We start from the raw sequence: 21502 nt of genomic DNA on the forward strand, positions 1-21502 counted from the left end.
ACCACACATCACTTGTGGTCAGTCCTGAATGATTAGATGCCAAAACAGTTTAAGTTAATCTTGCATACAGGCTACATTTGAAGAAATTAAATTGCAATTGAATTGCATCTTGTTTAGTCTAACTAGGATTGGGTCAATAGTTTAAGTAACTCAGGCAGTCGCAACCCTTCCTTTACAGGGAATTTGCATGTTCAAGCTCTGTTGGTTGTAAATAGTAGGAAGAGAGACCAGACAGATGTTAAGTTTAATGGGAAGAGAAGTCTTGAGAAGTGCACTGAGATAGCACTGCTAGGAGAGTCTTTAAAACAGAAACATTGGGAGTGATCTCTAACACAGCCCTTCTTTCAGGCCCCCCACCCAAATCCTTGACCTCTCTGGAAAGGTCTTCCCTGTTATCCCTTCATGATACCTGCACAACCCTGTTCTCATACCTCATAGCTTTGAGATATATTTATGTCAGCTGGAAGATTCCACTTTCAGATGCTGGAAGTTTAATTTGTAACTTATATTTATTCATACACAATGGTCAGATTCACCACTGCACAGCAGCTGCTTTGCATTGCTCAGGCAATGATTAGAAGTGACACACAGTATCCTTTAAGTTTTTTCTATGACAAGGAGATTCCTAGATTAATTATGTAAACCAGCATTACAGGGGCAGGAAATGCAGATGTAATAAATCCAAATGTGTTATGGAAATAATTGGGCACCCAGGCAACCTCAAGTCTGCTCTATAGAGATAAGAAATAATAAAAAAATAAATATTTAATGAGAGGATCCAAACATTAAAGTATCTTGATCTTAACTCAGTTTCCTGAGTTTGTAATGCTCATTTCTGTATTCAGATGGAGAGGAAACCCTGACAAAGTATAGTACAATAGCAAGGGGCCTACCCTACAGCTGTCTTAGATTATAACTCAATATACACAAAGTTTTCTAGGAATCTCTTCCTCATATTAAATGAATATAGAAGTATACACCTAACTTTCCCCAAGCAAGATTCTAGAGGCTTTGTGCACTAGTTAATCTTCACCTACTTGCATGGTCCAGGCTGTTAAACTTGTGATAAGTGGAAGTGCCACTTGAGTAATTCAGCCAAGTCTCCTTTCGGGTCATTGTACAATTTTAAATCCACACTATGACTCTTAAGTCCTCAGACAGTAGGTGTCCCACTTAGCAAGGCAAGTGCTGGCAAATGTATTTATGTACAGGTTGTGTAAGCGAGGTAGATGAACATTTCTAGCACATATATACACACAATGTTTTAGACTGAATGTGGCTTGAAGCATAAAAATTAAGACAAGATATTTATCTGTTGAAAGCATTTCATGAAAGCCATGTTGCATTTGAACTCTGCTTAGACTAATACTGCTTTTGTGAAATTAAAGGCTTGGGGGTCAACCCTTCCATTTCCAGTTGACTAGCTAACGAATGGTCATTAACCTAAAGGCCCTTTCTGCAACCTTAACACTAAGTAGTTAAAGAATCTTCACCCAGGTTACATCACTTTCCAAAACAAAGTATTATATCTGATTAGAAGTACATACATAACAGCAAAATTCTGCTTATTTGGCCATACAATGATGTTTTTGAAGGCAGAGGGACACTTTAGTACTCTTATCAGAGCTTTAAGAGTTGTGGGAGATTCCAGTAATAACTGGAGGAGTGCACACATGGATAAGACATACCTTGTTCTAACTAAGCAGCAAGGGAAGTGGAAGCAGCAAGTACTACTTTAAAAAAACAAAACATTGTATTATATAGAAAGCTTTCCACCAACACAATTGCTTTTATAGGAACTGTTTTAGGAGCATAACCTAGAACTAGTTTATAGAGCAAGTCACCAACATGACTAAATCCACTAGGTGTTCAAGACCTGCTTTCAAGCTTTATAGTGCAGCTGGACAGTATATGTAGTTGACATAAATCCCACTCAATGCACTAGAGTTAGGACTTTTTTTTTTTTTAACACAGCTGTACAATCAGCAGCTGTTAAGTGTTACTGCCCAGATTCATTTCACCTTCAAGCACATTTTGTCACTTCAATGACTTATTACAGAGGTGAGTGTTCTCTACTCCCAGTATTTGGATCTAGTTAGAGGTTGGAAGATTGTTTGCCTTCATGTTTAACTTAAAGGGAACCATCAATCAAGTGGTTTAAGGCTTCAAGAGGTTCTTGCACTTCCAAGCAGTTGAAAATTAGCTGGTGCCCAGCAATAACCTGTGGCATACCCCACCATTGCACAACAGCTAAAGGCAGAGGGCCCTTCTTTGCTAGCAGAGTTATAGGTACTGAGAAATTCAAGTTTTGGTAATTCTGAACAAATCAAGTTCTGAGATGAGATCCATGTGTAATCAGTTTCTGTCTGGCTACTGAGATAAGAGTGCGAAGCAAGAAATGGAGTGAAGCATTACTTACATAAACCAAGTCTTGTCAGAAGCAGCAAGACAGATAGGCAGAGTATTTTAGATTCTAAAAGTCCATGGGATGACTAAACCAAACTCATGAAAGTCTCAAATAAGGCAACCCACTATAATTTATCTAGATACAGGTACTTTATTTACAAATATTTAGATTAATAGCATTGTTACACCAAATGAAGAGTACAGCAGTCCAAACAAGTCCTTTCTGTCACAGAAACAAGACCTACTGTAACTTACTTTGAGAATAAGGGCATTGCACCTCAACTAGCTGTAGTCATTAGAATGCTGTTTACTTCACCCACATTTTGTTTCATCAGCAGGTCATGGTCCCTGGGCAACCCCTATGCGGTGCAACTTTGTTTTAGCAAAATGCATCAGCCATAAATTTTTAACATTATACCAATCTACTTTAATAATCTTAGGTTTAAAAAAGACTAACCAGACAAAAAACAAGGGACAGTGCACAAGTTACCCAAATCCTATTGTCTGCACATTTCAGTTTTGGCTTTTATTTAACATTGACTGTACAATACTCCGGTACCACTCTTTGCTTAGAAGTCTGAACATTGGATAGTTTCTCTTAGTGTCTGTAGAGAGGGATTTTAAGACTACTTTGTATTTTAAATACTGCAGTTTGACTGGTGTCAATGAATGAATAGTAGGTATAACAAAAGCATGTTCTCTCTTTCTTAGCCACTTATTCTTTCCCCCGCCACCTCTAAATCAAATTTGAAGTTTCAGAAATGAAAATTCGATTTTATGTGAAGCATGGTACTGTGTATAGAGATTTAAATACACCGGTCTAACCAAACAGAAAATACCACATGTACTTTAACAAAGTCTGCATATGCCCGGATAGTATTTGAACTCTCCCATTTTACAAAGAGTACTTTCAACATGTGTAATTTTATGAAGGCAGTGTTCTAAATGCTTTTAGTAAGAGGGGACCCTAATTGTTTAAAAAAAGTTTCACTGTAGTGTAAATAAAAATGCAAAAGTAGTTAAAAATCCCTAGAGAGTTCTGACTGTCCAGTTCAGAATCTGACCACTCCCAAAAAGGTATAAAAGCATAAAATGTGTAATAGAACCATTCTATACAATGCAAGGCAGGAAATTAAGCCCAATGCAAAATGCTTACAAAAAGAGAGAAGCAGGTTAGCACACTGTTGATTGCACACAAACAGGGTTAATAAAGAGGCCTAGATATACCACAGTGCAAAGATGGAACAAAGACAGATATTCCACTAGTGTTAATATTGTTGCATTGGGAGTAGAGTTCCCCAGCACAATGCCCACTGTTGACACCAAGGGGTTAAGCCTATGTTAGTGAACTGCAGTTACATCTATCTTTGTACTAAATGGGGAAACGTGGTCACATAGATCATACTGTACAAACTGATATTTTCTTATATACTGTTCTAATGCCAGTAATCAATTTATTTTCTTCATTAAAATCATATACACAGAATGTATTTAACTGTTAGCTCAGTTCCTTCAAATTTTATACATATTTACGCTCTGTTAACAAATGTAAAGGATAAAATGGCAAAAAATGATGTAAAGCTACTGAGCACAAGAAGAAAGAGTGGACTGTTTTCCCTGTGCTAGGCTAAGACAGAAGTAAGTTGTATACTCCTGCAACAAGCTAGCCCACCAACACACACACCCGCCACAGGGAATTCCTCCAACAAAAGCACATTGTTATAGAGCCCCTTTTCTACCATCAAGTCATTTCACAGCAAATAAACATCAGTTACTATGGACAGATTTAGAACAGTTATAGATGGGGAAGGAAGGCTGAAGAACCATAAAATTAAACCGTACAAGAAAAGGCCCTGCAAAAGTGTAAAATCATGAGTCCAGCATCAGTGCTCAATTTAAACCATGTATTGGTGACACTATCACACAGACAACTGGAAAAAAACTTCTAGATTTACCATGCAGGAGAGGTTATTACTCTACTTGCCTTTGATAACCTGATTACATCTAAAGTTGTTTAGCAGTTTAGTATTGTGTTAAACTGTTGTCTCGGAGTTTAATTAAACCCAGTAAGATGTACAGAAGACAGTGAAGCAGTCAAAAGTACTGCTTCCAACAGAGGTGAAAGGTCAAAAATGGAGCCATGGAATAGAGATCACTAGCAACCACAGCCTTCTCTCTGAGGCTGGGGTTCACTGGTTAGTCGACCCCCCTGCGGAGCTGAAGGTTTGTGTTGTACACCTGACTCTGCAGCATTCAGATCCAGGCTTCCATCTTGGATATTCTGATAGATTTTCTTGGCAGCCTCCAGGAATGCATCTTCAACATTCTCTCCTCTTAAAAAGAAGCAGCAAAAATTAATTTGAGTTGTGCACTACATTACGTTCTAGATTGAAGGAGAAGTCATGAATGTGCTTTGCCTACCATCCACCTCTTTCATTCACTAGCTGAGATTTTCTAATAGTAGCAATTATGCATTGATTTTATGTTCTGTAAGAACAGCTAAGACAACAGAAAAAGCTGGGTACAGTGCAATGTTCCCAACCTGAAGCAGCTATCCCCTCAGAAGATTCTGAAAAAGTAAACTGTCTAATGAAGTCTTTTACAGATTACCAGGCAATGGGGACAGTTTTCAGATGCTATCTCCAGCTTTAGGGGGAAAGAATCAAATCTGTCAGTTCACCCTTGAAGTACATTAGCCATTAGTACTGTTGGACTCCAAAATACATCAGTTTTAAAATAGGCTGCACAACAGAGATGGGCTTTTTCACCCCTGCCCTCCCAAGCATTTTCATATAATGATTTTGACAGTTATAATAAAAGGTACAATCTGTGGTGGTGACTTGCATCAACTGTTCTATTAATTTCTGTAAATCTTTTTAAGTTAGGGTTTACTTGCTTTTAGAGTTTGCATCATCTACCATAGCACCTGTTGCATAGCACTGATCAGCTGTGATATCCTCTCCAAGGGATCACTACTAGCTCAGTACTAGCAGCTACACATGGGCAAAGAACTGTAGTTCTGGTTTGGAGGATTTTGAGATTTCAGAATTTGGTTTCATTCTAATTTGAAAGAAAAAAGTTTTAAAATTCTCAGCAAAAAAGAGAATTATTGTTCTCTGCCCAGTTCTACCAGCAGACCTGGCACTGGAGCAGCATGCCTGATGGCCTACACTGGAGCGGGGCACCCTGGTAGCCCAGGTTGCCAAGCTGTGAGCCTGAAGCTGTTCTCCCCAGCAGGCAGGATTCCCAGCTGAATTCTGTCAAAACAGACAAGATCCACAAAACGTTACAGTTCTGACAAATCAGCAAGTTGCAATGAATTTTTTTTAAGTTTTCCAACCAGCTCCATTAGCAACTGCTAGAGAAGTTTTACCAGTGTGAACACAGTATAGCATGAAGCCCTTATAATCTGTACAGTGACGTGCTATTAGTGAAGCCCCTGAATTAAAAAAAAACAAAACAAAACAAAAAAAAAACACAAAAACAAAACACTGTACTTGTTAGTTCTGCAAGGTGCTATGGTAGGCCTGGTTTCTATTAAGAGTGTTGCTAGACTTGCCAAGCCATATAGGCTTACCGCACTGTGAGAACACAAATATATAGGTCAACTGGATCTCATAATGCCTATAAAAATAAATTATAGAAATCCCAGATATGTAGAACTGGACCTGGCTAAGTTATCTAGTTCAGTCCCCTGCACTGAGGCAAGGTTAAGTGTTATCTTCTAGACCATCTCTGACAGGTGTTTGACTAACCTTTTCTTAAAAGCCTTCAATAAGGGAGATTCCACAACCTCTCTAGGTAATTTGTTCCAGAGCTTAACTACCCTGACAGGAAGTTTTTCCTAACATTTAACCTAAATCTCCCTGGCTGTAATTTAAGCCCATTGCTTCTTGTCCTGTCCTCGGTGGTTAAGGGGAACAATTTGTCACCCTCTTCTTTTGGGGAGGTCAAAAGGAAACTCCCTATAGCAGCTTCTGGCATCGCATCACCCTAATCCAGCAATAGCACGTCATGCAGCTGCATAGCCTTGTACAGATGCAAGTGCACTGCACACTCCATACAGGAGAAGTTTCACACTTCAAGTCTGAACTCTGACCACTACAGAACTGGCAGGGTCATTAAAATGAGGAAGCTGCACAATTAGACCAGTGTAATTTAATCAGTTAAAGTCAGCTTGCAGCTTAAAGCACACACAATAAAGTGCACCATTTTATCAGTGCAACTCTGATGGAGGAAGGTTGCGTGAGGTCTTAAGTGAAATTAGTTTAGTAGTTTCAGTTTCCAATTGGACATTGTTTTTTGTTTTTTAAATGCCAGCCCATCACAATTCAGCAACTGTTTGCTTGGAAGATGGCCCAAAAGCAGAGTAACAAGATGGTTATTGCAAGTTAAGGTTAAGATGAAGCTAGGCATGCTCTATTCCCCCATCTCCTGATGATATTTTTACTGCAATCTAACCTGAGAAATCAAGTTCACTTTCACCCACAAAACCACAGTCTAAGTCCCTCTATGAAAATGTATACTAAACTTAAGAATGTCTCTCTGGGAAGTGTGGTCTTTTTGCTCAAAGAGATGAAGTCCAGGGAACCTAAACATTTTAGTATCAGATAGTAGGGCTATCACTTACGTTTTTGCACTTGCTTCAAGGAACAACAACCCTATTTAGAAACAAAATTGAAATTGTTAGGGTACATGAAATACCTCAAGAGAGCCATACTGTCGTCACTGAAGTTTGAATCCTGAGATAAACACGAGGGCCCACTGAAGTTTCATGCTAAATAATACTTTAAGTACAACATCAATACGCAAACTGCATTCCTAGTACTAAGCTAAGCCAAGTTAGCAGACTATTTGAGGCAAAGTAGAAGTTCTATATACAACTAAGTTACTTTGAAAAGTGTGCTTTAAACAGCTTCCAGTTACGAATGCAGAAGGTTCACTTTAAAACCTCTAACCTCATTGAAACGTAACAGCACAAAAGAACAAACAAACACACCATTTTCTTCTGCAAATTGTTTGGCTTCTTCATATGTAACGTCTCTCTGTGCTTCCAGATCCGCTTTATTCCCTATGAGGATTATCACCTGGTTCAGAACAGAAAAATATTAGCCTGGAAAACAGTTCAATTGCCTTTTAACCCCACAAGGCACGACATTAGAATAATGGCAGCTCTCTCATGCACCCCCTGTCCATGATAAATGGGAGAGGTGCTATGGCACTCACAGGGTCTCTCCCAGCGCTCTAAAAAAACCCACCCCCATGAGGGGAATAGCGCTCAGTGCTAGGAGTGCGGCTCCCAGTGCTGGTGCTCAGTCTACACTGGCACTTTGCAGTGCTGAAACTTGCAGCACTTGGGGGGTGTTTCACACCCCTGAGCGAGAAAGCTGCAGCACTGTAAAGTGCCAGCGTAGACAAGCCCTAAGATAGCCAGCTAAGCAGTAGGAAGTGCACCTCCTCCCCCGCCCAGGAAGAGGAAGTTGATACAAACTGTCCCAGATCAGAGGGTCTGCAGATGTCCAGGACCTCGGCAAGCTTTCATACAGCATTGCTACCGCTGTCTGTCCCTAAACTATGAGCATTCCCTCCCCCCAAAAACAGGCAGACCCATTTATTTGATTAGGGTGACTAGACAGCAAATGTGAAAAATCGGGACGGGGGTTGGGGGAGAGGGTTAATAGGCGCCTATATACAAGAAAAAGACCCAAAAATTGGGACTGTCCCTATAAAAATCAGGACATCTGGTCACCCTACGTTTGATAGGCAAGATTCAGTAAAACTGAAGACACTGCCCAAAAGTTTAAATGACAGGTCACCCACGCACAGTCCCTTACTCTAGCAAGTAGGGCAGACTAGTGATAGTATCTTGTTTCTCTAGCGACATCTCCACCATAAAGACAGGAATGATAGGAACTCCAGATGCCACATTCAACCCTTCTCCACTATAGGATTCCCATGGCCTGAGGGCTTGTGAAAAATACAGTTTTATTCTAAAACATGACTATGTTGAAGCAGTCCTATCTCATAACTACCTCGTGTGTATTCAGAGTCATCTGCTGATTTGATCTGAATGCACATTAAAAACAAAACAACCCACAAATATTGCAGAGGCAACACAAGAGTAGGAAAGGGATAGTTCTGCAATCAGAAATGCACTAACTGAAAGAATACGGCTTGACTTTCAGAGTCAAACAAATATGAAGTCTTAGGTCTTGTCTACACTACCAGCTGGATCGACGGGCAGCGATCGATCCAGCGGGGGTCGATTTATCATGTCTAGTATAAACATGATAATCAACCGCCGATCGCTCTAGCATCGACTCCAGTAGTCCACCTCAATGAGAAGCGCAAGATGCTCTCCCGTTGACACACCGTAGTGAAGACACCACGTTAAGTAGATCTAAGTACGTCTACTTCAGCTACGTTATTCACGCAGCTGAAGTTGCGTAACTTAGATCGATTCCCCTCCCCGTAGTGTAGGCCAACCCTTACAAAGCATTTTAATTAGAGAGACATAAGATTAGAACCACACTACAGGAGCTGGAAAGTCTTTTGGCCTCCAAGAGGGGAAAAGAGAACCCTGGAAGAAAGATACTGGGTAGTTCCTCTGGATAAGATTTAAACCCACAATCAAATTGAGAAGAACAAAATAAGTTATTACTAAGTAAAGGACAAGTTAAACTTTCAGTTTAAAAGCAACAAGTTGTGGAGAGAAGAGGGGCAGAAGAAAGTCAAATGTATGTTCAACATTAAGATCTAAAGCTAGGAGTAGAAAACCTGGAATAAACTCAGCCTACCATATATCAAGGACAGCACACTGTAAGCTTATTTAAAAGATTACCACCATGTATCAAGGAAATCCAAGGTTGAAACAAACGTATTTCTTGCTTTGGGATAACAAGTTTTTAAAAAACATAAAAAGCAGTCCAACTTACAGTATTTGGATTGGTGAGGTTCCTTGCATCTGTCAACCAGCTGCTTAAATGGTTATATGTGCTTCTTCTGTGAAGAGCCAAGTGAGGAGAATTTAACTATAGTATGTAGTTACTCCCAATAGTACACTTTTCAGAATTTTAGTGTTTAAGATAGGTTTGTCCCAGAGATGAAGTGATAAGTTCTGTTCTGAATTCAGAACAGAACTTAAGCAACTCATGAAGCAGCACGAACTCTGGAGCATAGGCCAGCTACATCAGATGCAGTATTACTGCTTTCCATGAGGGCAACATGTTAAGACACAGTGTTGTATTAAACTCATTAAAGGATTTCCTATCTAATACTCAAAGAATACTGCACTGTAGAATACTGCTTAGGTAACACTGCATAAGATTGTGTTCTTTAAGTAAGACCTAATTCACTGGAAATAAGATGCATGAAATGGAGAGAAAGTATAAGGCGGCAGAAAAACTGGACATGAAACCACGCACTTAAGGACAAGGATGTGCCTTCAACTGTGCCCCAAAACGTATGAGGATTTATCTTGTGCAATGCCCATTAAGTTTGTTCTTTGCTTAGAAGACAGGCAATACCTTCAGGTTGCTTTTTTCCCTAAACCATTAAGTCTCATTGATCATTCTGTATTAACTATTCCTTTAAAAACTGATAATTAAAATATTTACTCTTATCTGACTGTATATTCTTCAGCAGATCAATAGCTGAGCTTCCTCAAATGAAGGGAATTTGGACTGACAAGATGGGTGAGGGAATCTCTTTAATTGGACCAACTTCTGTTGGTGAGAGAGAAGCTTTAAACTTTAAGGCCACAGAGAGCTCTTCTTCAGGTCTGGCAAAGGTACTCCCAGGAGCACCACTAAACCCAAGGTGCAACAGATTGTTTAGCATAAGTAGTTAGCACATATTCTATTTCCCCATGTTTATCCCCCACCCCCCACTGTTCTTCACACGTTCTTGTCAACTGCTGGAAATGGCCCACCTTGATAATCACTACAAAAAGCTTCTCCCTCCCCCTCCTCCCCCACTCTCCTGCTGATAATAGCTCACCCTAAGCGATCACTCTCTTTACAGTGTGTATGGTAACACCCATTGTTTCATGGTCTGTGTATATAAATCTCCCCACTGTATTTTCCACCGAATGCATCCAATGAAGTGAGCTGTAGCTCACGAAAGCTTATGCTCAAATACATTTGTTAGTCTCTAAGGTGCCACAAGTCTTCCTTTTCTTTTTGCAGATACAGACTAACACGGCTGCTACTCTGAAACATATTCTAAGCGGCCGTTCAAGGTGAAGTGGCTTGTTAACACCTCTGCATAGGACAAGGGGGGCGGCATGCTAAATGGGTTACAGATTGTTGTAGTAAGCCATAAATTCAGTGTCTGAGACACTAAAAATCATGGACTGAACAGTTATGAATTTAAGCTCCCAGGCTCATCTTTTGAAAGTGTTGTGCAGGCTTCCTTTGAGGATGAGGACTGATAGGTCAGAGTGACTGCTTTGTGAACAAAGTGTTCGTCCACAGGTGATATGGTGTTTTTGTGTTCTTTTCCTGTGAGAGTTAATTCAAGAGCATAGTGATTGTCTATTTTCACCCACATAGTTATTGGGGCATTTAGTGCACTGAATGTAGTACACCACATGTTGTGATAGGCAGGCATAGGATCTATGGATCTTGAAAAGTGTGGGGGGGGGGGGCGGGGGGTGATCATTGCAGCAGTAGAGATATGTCTGCAAGTTTTGCATCTTTTCTGGCAGGGTCTGGTGCTGCTTTGAGTTGGTATGCCCTGGTCTGTGAGGCATTTGGATTGCACGTGGAATCAAAGCCATGAAACGACAATGACCACCTCTGAGGGAGCCTAATTGGTGTATGCCTGCATCCCTGCAGGGAATAAGATTTGTGTATGCTTTGCTCCTTATTTTGGAAAGAACTCACAACGTTCTTACCCTGCGAACAGCCTATTAACCATTTCCTAAAAGAAACACCTTGCATTCCCAGCCTCTAAACGGAGCTATATCAGACACGTGGCGAGTACCCTCTAATCATTTCTACATGGCAATGCAACTTAAGTTTCAAAACACAGCTTCTCCACGCATTGCATCATTTTATTCATTGTTCTAAATTTTTAACCCACCATTCATTTCTTCATGGATAACAAAAAAATTTTAGTTCTCTAAATACACACAAATAAGGGATGTGTAACAAGGTATTAAATAGGTGACTCTAAAACCACCACCACTTAGAGAAGCATGTAGAGTACAAGACATTCATTCATCTGCAACCTGACCATGAATATTCAGTAGTTTTTCCTTTTACTGAATATAACATGCTGATAAAATGTATATCGTTGGTATACCTACATGCAAGTCAATTACAGATTATACACCAAAAAGAAAGGTAGTTGCAGCTGGGAATGTAATTTATGACTATTAGTTAAGACCCTGAAGATATTTAGTTTTACTCTGAAACTGTTTCAGTGACAGGGAAGTTACTACATCTTCAAAATACCAAGTCTTTGCTATAAAAAAAATGACTACACTGAGTTTGAGTGTGTACAAGCAGCTAGCTACTCACTATTTATTGTATTCCTTCCCATTTAGGGAAAGCTAGGCCACCTCTGTTTGAAAGACTACAGATAAATGGGAGAGTTCAAGAACAGGCCAGAACAGGGGTGGGCAAACTACGGCCCGGATCCAGCCCTCGGGACTTTGGATCCGGCCCGCGGGGATTACCCCCTGTGGTGCCGCAGGCCCTGCGCCACTCTCAGAAGCAGCTGGCACCATGCGGGGGGGGAGGGAGGTGGGGAGACGACTATGGCAGAGGGCTCCATGCATAGCCCTTGCCTCCAGGGACCGCCCCCCTGCAGCTCCCATTGGCCCGGGAACCTGGAGGCATGGCAAGGGCAGTGCAGTCATGGTGCTGGCTGCTTCCCAGAGCGGAGTGGCGCGGCATGGGGCCAGAGCAGGCACGCAGGGAGCCTGCCTTGTCCCCAGGGCGCACCGCTGCCACCCCAAAGCCGCTTTAAGTAAGCGGCACCGGGCAGGAGCCCAAACCCCTCCTATACCCTGCACCCCAACCCCCTGCCCTGAGCCACATCCTGCACCCCAACCCTGAGCCCCCAGCTGCACCCTACCTCCCTGCCCACTGCACCCCTCCTGGACCCCAACCCCCTTCCCTAAGCCCCCTCATATATTCCGCATCCCTCCTCTGCCCCAATCCCTTGCCCTGAGCCTGTTCCTGCACACTGCAGCCCCTCCTGCACCCCAAACCCCTGCCCCGCATACAATTTCCCCACCCTGATGTGGCCCTCGGCCCAAAAAGTTTGCACACCCCTGGGCCAGAAGCTTTTTAATAGATCTGTGTAACAGAATGCCATATCCCAAAATTCCACTACATACTATCTCCAGGGTAGACAACTTGAGTCTGGGAATATTCCCATATCCCCATCATGAAAAATAAAATAAAAACTAACTTCCATACCCTGAAATCTTGAGACACAGAACCACCTTTCAGGTAAGATAGTTTAAATAAGTTGGCAGAATGCAGTAACACCACAATGCCTGAAGGGGGAGAGTCAATAACAGACATTTCCAAGGAGAAGCTTGTTTATGCAGAACTTTGAGATTCTGAAGTCTCACATTTATTAACCAAAGTCAATTTGAAAGTAAACTACCAGTGCTTTACTTTTTAAACAGCCGTTTGTAGAAGGGAGGGAAATAAAGGAGAGGCTGCATAAGAAAGGGTGAAAATCCACTATCCAGATACCTGACTAGTTTAGAAAACCGAGAGGACTGAGACCCAGAGAAAGTAGTCATATACAATGTAGTGACATTGTAAAGCAGTGTCCCAAATAGGCTTGGAAATAAATTGGTAGTCATACCACATGTTCTATTTTAGCTATAACTAGAATTGACAAAACTCAGACAATCTTACCTAGTAATATCATAGACCATGAGCGCTCCTGCTGCTCCTCTGTAGTAGCTTCGTGTTACAGCCCTAAATCGCTCTTGTCCTGCTGTGTCCCAGATCTGCAGTTTAATTTTTTGGCCACTAACTTCAATTATTCTTGTACCAAATTCGACCCCAATTGTGTGGGGACAGTCAGCCATAACTGTTACAGAAAGATAAATCAGAGGTTCACATCTTTCTACTAGAAGTCTTCTCCCTCTTACAGAGAAAGATTTAGTAACGCCATCTTTCATACTGGGGTGGGGGGGGGGAGAAGAGGAGAGAACACTAATCTAAATCAACCCACTTTACAACAGTAAATTGTTTTTAATTTAAACAGCATTGAACGATTGTGTTCAGGAAATAACCAATGATCGTTTTAATGCACTGCCAAACATTTAAGAATGGTCAATTCATAAATCAGAAAATTCCTAATGGAAGTTGCAAAAGTATGCAACATTTAGGTGTTTGGCACTACAAGTTGAGTAACTGAGTCAGTTTAGACGGCTGCAGAACCAACCCTTGTGGAAACAACTTTAACTTGAAGGCTGAGAGAGACTAGCCATGACTTGAAATAATTCAATGAAGTTTATAAATTTCCAACAGATGGTTAAAAACTCTGCACATGACTATAGGAGTGATCATGCTGGATCACACCAGAGATCCATCCAGTTTAGTGTCACATTTTGAAGACTTGCCTGTAACTGTTGTTTGAGGAAGGTTTAAGAAACATGTCAGAAGACAGTTCTAGGATAACCTGTCAAAAGGAAAATCATCTTCCTAATCCCCGCTAGAGATCAGTTTATGCCCTGTCTTTGTGCTCAAAATTTAAGTTCTATTGCTTCAAGTTTATAGAACTTTTGAGGAATTAAAAATACTTAGAGCATTCTCTCAGAAATCTGATGTCTCTTCAAAAGTCAGGCCACGTGCAAGAGATTGCTTGGTATCACCTTTGATTAACCTATTCACACTGGAAAGTCACTTTCAGAGCCCTAGTTCTCACCACACAAGCACACTTTAAAGCTGTGTAACTACTTTGCAAGCCCAAGGACATGAAAACTAAGCTACATTATCCACGATAAGAAAACTGCATGGAAAGGATAAGACAGTATTAAGAGCCACAACAAAAACTTTCACCACCACTGAAGAAACAAAACTAGCAAAACTTCAGAACTGGGAAGCAACACTTGAGTCAATGCTTATGTACCACATCTCTAACACAAGAGAAAAAGGACATTGCAGTTATAAAACAGATATATATACACTCCTTAAGGAGCATGTATCATGCAGATGCAGCAGCTGTGACTCATGACAATCAAGCTATAAAATTAACTCCAGTGTTACTTAAACCTGTAAGAGGCTGCCTTTGATTTTTAGCAGTTATATCCCACTTTGAATGCCAAAAGTATAACTGCCCTCAAAGTGAGCTTTTGCATTCCAACAGAGGCTCTACTCTCACCAAATACCAATGCAAAGAAGTGTAGGAATATTTTTCAAGTGGAGTTTGTGATTGAAGTTTAGTAGCACACTTTCAGAAGCCATCATATAGCACAACCTTTCCCATCACCACGCCTGTTACAGATACCAGTCTATGTTTTGGGAATGCTATAGCCTTTACTTCACAGAAGTCACCCTCCAGACATGTGGACAGACAAATGACCTGACAGGCAGCAGACTATGCTAAATAACTATTTGCTTCTATCTTCATCATTCTGACTATGATTAGTCTACCTATTTGTAATGGGTGAAGCACCTGAAGGAACTCATGCATCCTGGAAAATAGCTTTCAGAACTAGGGAAGCAGGAAAAAGAGGGAGGAAGCATACTATCAGTTCAAACAGAGGCTCCAAATGAAGATACTCACATTTCTTTTCTGTGAATTGGTGAAGTAAGCAGGACTTTCCTACACCCATGTCCCCTGTTACAGAAAACACAGTTACTGTACTGGTAACAATGGCTTCAATTTAAAAACATCTGACAAACTTTACATTGAACATGCAAGTGCCTTGCTGGACCATGCTTTGCTATGCCTGTATGCACAAGATGATTCACAGTGCACCTGGTAACAGTACTTTTCCCTATAGCTTTGTTCACAGGCATAGGGTAGTAGAGGCGTCCAAGGAATAAACAAAAGGAAAGGAATTCAGGTTACAGCCTCATGCGATATCACTATTTGAGGTTTGCAAAGTCATACAGAAAGCTGACCCGTTAGACACCAAGTGGGAGAGATACCAAGGTTATTTGCAACTTTCAGAAGGGCAACAGAAATTTTAAATTCCATACTGACAGACAGAGCAGAGACCTTTAATTATAAACATTTTACACCAGAAGTTAGGCATCTTCCAGTAGCTGAGCAAGTGTGAGGCAGCTGCTGCACTGTCATGTTAGTCCTGTATTAGGCTTCAGCCCAATCATGGCAGTGTGCTTCACATACAGAACTAAATGATCAATTGTTTTAAAGAGAACAAAGAAACAAACAATCAAGGATCTCATAGCAACCTTGATTTGCACACCTTTAAGGCAAAACTGCCCCCAGAGTCATCTACACAAAACCCTTTAGAGTTGTATAAGCAACACAGCGAGCCCAATCCTACTGTGATAATCATAAAAAGACAAAACAGGTCAGGAAGAAGCATCAGGAGATCTAGTCCAGTGGTTCTCAAACTTTTGTATTGGTGACCCATTTCACACAGCTAGCCTCTGAGTGAGGCCGCCCCCCTTATGAATTTTTTTTTTTAAAAAAAAAACCTCTCTAATATTTAAAAGTATTATAAATGCTGGAGCGAAGCATGTTTTGGGTGGAGGCTGACAGCTCATGACCATCCTCTGTAAACCTCGTGACCCTCTGAGAGGTCACGACCCCCAGTTTGAGAACCCCTGATCTCATCCATTCTCCTGCACTGAGGCAGGATTAAGTAAACCTCGCCATCCCCAATAAGCGTTTGTCTCTAACCTGTTTTTAAACACCTCTAATAATGGATTCCACAGCCTCCCTTGATAACCTGTTCCAGCATTTACCTATCCTCACAGTTAGAAAGTTTTTTCTAATATCCAACCTAAATCTCCCTTGCTGCAAATTGAGAGGATTACCTCTTGTTCCCCACGTCTACCGAGGGTAGAACAATGGATAACTTAAAAGTTGCTAGAGGACAGTTATTTGAAGAATTCAGTCCCTGCTCAGCCTTTTCTCTTCTAGACTAAACATACACAACTCTTTCAACTTTTCTCTGAAGGTCATCTTTTCCAAGCCTCGTATTTTCATTGCTCTCTTCTAGACTATCTTTCTTAAAAGTGTGATGCCCAAAAACTGGACACAGTATGCAAGCTGAGGCCTCACAGTCCAGAGTAAAGCAGAACAATTACATTCTGTGTCTCACAACACTCCTATTAACAAGCTCCAGCATGAGATTTGCCTTTTTCACAACTACGTCATGTTGCTGATTCATATTTATGTTCCACTGTAATTCCCAGATCCTCTTATACAGTACTGCTGCCTACAATGGGGAAAACTGGTTGTTTGTGTGTGTTTGACTTTTTTCTTCCTAAGTGTAGTGCTTTGCAATTGTCATTACTGAATTTCATCTCTAGTTCAGACCAAATTCTCCAATTTATCAAGATCATTCTGAATTCTAATTCTGTCCTCCAAGGTGCTTGCAACCCCTCCCAGTGTGGTGTTGTCTACAACTTTTATAAGCCTACTCTCCATCATCCAAGTTGTTAATGAAACTGAATAGTACTGGATCAGAGACACCCTTGCAGGACCCCATGGATGTGTCCTTCCAGTCTGGCAGTAAACCATTGGTAACTATTCTGAATATGGTCTTTCATCCAGCTGTGCACCTGCCTCATTGTCATTTCATTTAGCTATTTCCCTAGTTTGCTTATAATTTTAAATGCAACAATATAGATAACCCACAATACTCCACACATCTCTTGTGGTCAAGATAAGGTGCTCGTAGTAAACTTAATTTTGTCACTCTGCAGTCAAAAGACACCCTAGGAGTGTACGGGCCTAGTACCTGCAATCATATGTCCTCAAGCAGCTGGCCCCAGTGACTATGCAGCTTAATCTCTCAGTTACGTTTTTTTATAAATGAAAAGAAACAAAATTTGTTTTTTGATGCTGTGGGTTCCAAGTTCAACTGGAAAACATGAAGGATTTTCCTCCCCACCATACCCCACACATACACCCTAACTGTGCCCCTTTTATGCTGCTGCAGCAGCATAAAGTATTGGAAGAGCCACTTAGCCAAGGGAGGATTTCCCCAGCATAGGCAGAATGTTGCAGGTTTTGGCATAAGGGGTATAATTAGGGTGAGCAGAACCTCCAGAGCTGCCCGAATTGCACCAAGGACTAAACCAGGTCACTAGCATTTGAGAGAATGAAGGAGACTTAAAGCCACTGTAGCCTCTCCCCCATAAGTTGCACTGCAGGCATTGGTACCCAGGGTAATCTGTTCACATTGTATTTAAAAAAAAAAAAAAAAAAAAAAAAAGCTAAGTTGCAGTTTTAAGACAGGGACATTTAAGAGAGGGTTATAGAAATCATTACTCTGATTTAACCATGCACTTGCATAAGTTTGCCTGTGCAATCCTGGAACTATGCCACTCCGTGAAACTCAGCAGTACAACGTACCTCACATGTATTTGTTACAAAAAAAGTTTCATAGGTCGTATTGTACATGTGAACAGGAAGTCTCCCACTGCAGGTACATACGGGTTTACTTCAGTTATTTCTTAGTCAGACTGTGACTGTGGACTAGTTTTTAGTTTTGTTTTTTAATTGAAACTCAAAGTACAGAGTACACAAAAGCTTTCTCCCAGGCTGAGATGAACACCAATTTCCCAATAAAGACAAGCTACATCAGAATAAAAGACAATGGCCCAAATTCTGAAATTTTCATCTAAAAGTGGAGATACACCTTTGTGCCTCCCAAATTCTGGGCTGTCTGTAGATTTGTTGTCTGCAGTACAAGTTAGAGCAGTTGTGGGAGCTGATTTCCAGCATCTTTCCGCATCCACCCAGGATGGCTTTTAAAAAAAAAAAAGTATTTTTCAGAAGACCCAACATTTTAATTTTATTTAAATTAAACACTTTTAAAAATGGGGGGGGGATTTTTAAATGACAACCTAGATTAAGTCCTAAGCTTACTATGATCTATTAAAATCATTTAAATAAAAACCAATGTTAAAGCAGTACCCAATTGCTACAAAGCTTTAAAGAAAGTCAAACCACTGAACTGGTAGAAGTCACTGGCCAAGAATCTGGAGCCAGAATTTGCTGAAGTGCTAAACCAACTTTTGACAGCATTAGCCTCTTCTGCAGGTGCAGAGAGAATGTTTTCTTCGTTTCTGTCTATTCAACTAGTTCAGTTTTACGTTGAGAAACCAATTGTAGTTGAGAAAGCAGGAAAGCTTGTTTTCTCTCTTCCCATCTATGAATAAAAATGAGGTGTGAGGATAAGATTTACTAGTTATAAAATCTTGAAGGCCATAGTTACCAGAAACATTCAATTCACTATTTTTGTTTAATAAAAGCAGCTTTAAAATGTAAAATGCGTTGACAAGAAAAAAAAGTTAGGTAACCAGCATATGTAAGGTAATTTAATAAAAACAGTTTTAAAATGTCTGTATTTAATTGAATTCCAATTTTCACCAAATGCAGCAACACTAGATTAAAAATTAAAAAAATTTATCTACTGAATAAAAATGTATCATTCAAGTTTCTAAAATAGTAAACTAAGCATCTGAGAAGCATGTTATACTACATCTGTATACTTATCACACGATTATAGTTTATCCTTCTGGTCAACAAGAGTACCACCAAATTATGCCAACCAATGAGAATCAACCTCTCTCTAGGAAAACTGACAGTAGAGATGCAAAACAAGATTAAAATCAATTTAAATCAACAAGGAAGAAACACTGATTTAATTCATGATTAAAATTGGTGATTTAAGTCATTCTACCCTTCAGCCACCTACACATGATGAGAGGGGGAAAAAAAAGCAAAGAATCTGGCTACCTTCAAGCCCTTTACACTGTGAAAGTGTATACTGGAGACCAAGAATAGCCAAAAATGGGGGCTACAGTCACTAACCCTTTGGGATTGACAAACATTTCTGTATTGTAAGATTGCACCAGAATACAGCCCCACCCTGCTAAGGGAACGAATACTGAACTTGCACTCACTACCAGCTCATAAACGGGTCTTCGCTGGGAAGAGTGTGTCTTCAGTGTAGTGCTTTCTGCTGAGACAACTACACTCTACCGAGTATGCTTTTGTTTCAATGGCCTTGTTTGGACTGTTCTCTTTTCTAGCCTTAGAAAGCAACCACTGTGCATATCAACAAACAGTAGCAGGATAATCCAGCTACAAAAAATAAAGCAGATAACTACAATACTACTACAGTACTGGTATAATTATCTTCATTAATTTTAAAGCAGAGCAAGCAGCAGACTGGCTGAATGTTCTCTATAGAAATGAGTTTGCATTTTTCCCAGATTCCCCCCCTCCATCCCATAAGTAGTTAAACTTCATGTGATTTGCAGCACAACTTTTAACAAGCACCAGAAAACCAGGTATACACAGAGCTAAGTGTTGTGGCCTTAGAAATAAGAATTTTGGGGGGAGGTACAATGAAATCCAATTAGAACTACGCCTGGTAAGCGGTGCTCAGAAAGCAAAGGAAGGTGGATTTCAGTAAATAGCGCATATTTACCACTTTAACTTTAAAACACAATATTCCACAGATGAAGTTTTGTGCGGCTGGAGAAAGAGTAGAAACAATAGGAGATGCAAGGTGAAGTGTACATAATGAAAAACATTGCTCTAGATGCACACTTAACAGAAAGATTTCCTTTCAGTAGGAACTCACCCAAAGTTCAGATACACTTTAGAATGTCTGTAAGCAAGTATTTATCCCAACATGTGTTTTTAAAGTAAAAACATTTTCAATTTCATACTTACCAATAATGATGTACTTAAATATGTAAGAGTAGTTGTAAGGTGCAGTTGCCATTGTGGCACTATAAAAAAAAAAAAAAAGAAATAGATCAGTGGTTTTAAATGGTTAATCTGTATTGCTGATTTAGATACATCCCTTCTCCCTGAAGAGTATAAAATGAGTGCATGTTTTTTCTTGAGCTATCCTTTTATTCCAATCTCAGACTTCTACTGCATTTCCATGCAGCCAATGGATGAAGATATGCAAATACTCAGAACACAAGACATCCAGTAACAGGCCCTTCCATGTCATGTATTATGAAGCACTGTCTGCACCAGGGACTTCCATGAACAAATTCTAACTAGTGCAAGTACTAGTCTAGCCGCTCCATAGAGAAAGCTCAAGCAGCTTCCGGCACTAGTGGGAGTGTATAATATACACCTCTACCCCAATATAACGCTGTCCTTGGGAGCCAAAAAAAAAAAAAAAAATCTTACTGTGTTATAGCGAACTTGCTTTGATCCACCAGCATGCGCAGCCCCCCTCCCCCGCAGCACTGCTTTACCACGTTATATCCAAATTCATGTTATATCAGGTTGCATTATATCGGGGTAGAGGTGTAATCAGATTCTTTAGTGCAGATGGTTTGACAGAAAATAGGACATTCCAACTTCCACATTTGTGGAGAAGTCTCAGTTTGACAATACAGTGCTAGTTACAATTTAGAACACCTCTTTTGAAGTCCCAAAAGCTCTTCTAAAAAAAGTGCACTTTAAGATTTGAACCAAAGCCATAACCACCATTTTGCCATTACAAATAACTTAAAATATGCAAATCTGTAGTGTTTATCTTTGGAAAACATTCTGTGGTATACTGTAATTTAAGTCAGCTAACCTGCTCACTCTAGTTTATAGAGAAGGCTACTTCAGGCCCCATGCTCTGTTGAGTAAGAAGTCTAGATTTCCTACACCCAGGCATTGAGAGAGCTTAAGCCACAGGTCAGATGTTCAGGAAATCGGACAATAATTGTTGCTTTGTCAGCCAGACAGCAGTGAACAAGCCTCAGTAATTTGACTACTTTTACATGAACTGATCATTTTATATCATATCAACCTATTAACTTTTACTTAAACGTTACTATAACTGGTATACTAAGTAAGATAAGGTGAATTATTCTGGGAAGTTTAAATACATAGGAATAAGGAATGCTTAGTTCTGTCTAGATTGACAAACCAAGTCATTGCCATTATT

The 21502-nt window shown here is 40.3% G+C and overlaps 1 protein-coding gene across 1 annotated transcript in view; it reads right to left on the reverse strand.

Moving 5' to 3' along the window:
* Nucleotides 1–2563: 2563 nt before the first annotated feature.
* RAB14 (RAB14, member RAS oncogene family) overlaps nt 2564–21502 on the reverse strand; it is a 31335-nt gene continuing 12396 nt past the window's right edge. Inside the window, exons 2-8 of the mRNA XM_074974194.1 lie at nt 20275–20333; nt 15169–15222; nt 13290–13467; nt 9342–9408; nt 7406–7493; nt 7037–7067; nt 2564–4739 (exon numbers count right to left, since the gene is read on the reverse strand). Of these exons, the coding sequence (XP_074830295.1) occupies nt 4562–4739; nt 7037–7067; nt 7406–7493; nt 9342–9408; nt 13290–13467; nt 15169–15222; nt 20275–20326 (648 nt within the window). The 5' untranslated portion in view covers nt 20327–20333 and the 3' untranslated portion in view covers nt 2564–4561. The remainder of the gene's footprint in view (nt 4740–7036; nt 7068–7405; nt 7494–9341; nt 9409–13289; nt 13468–15168; nt 15223–20274; nt 20334–21502) is intronic.

The sequence above is a fragment of the Natator depressus genome, chromosome 16 (assembly GCF_965152275.1).
Source record: "Natator depressus isolate rNatDep1 chromosome 16, rNatDep2.hap1, whole genome shotgun sequence".
Taxonomy (NCBI): domain Eukaryota; kingdom Metazoa; phylum Chordata; order Testudines; family Cheloniidae; genus Natator; species Natator depressus.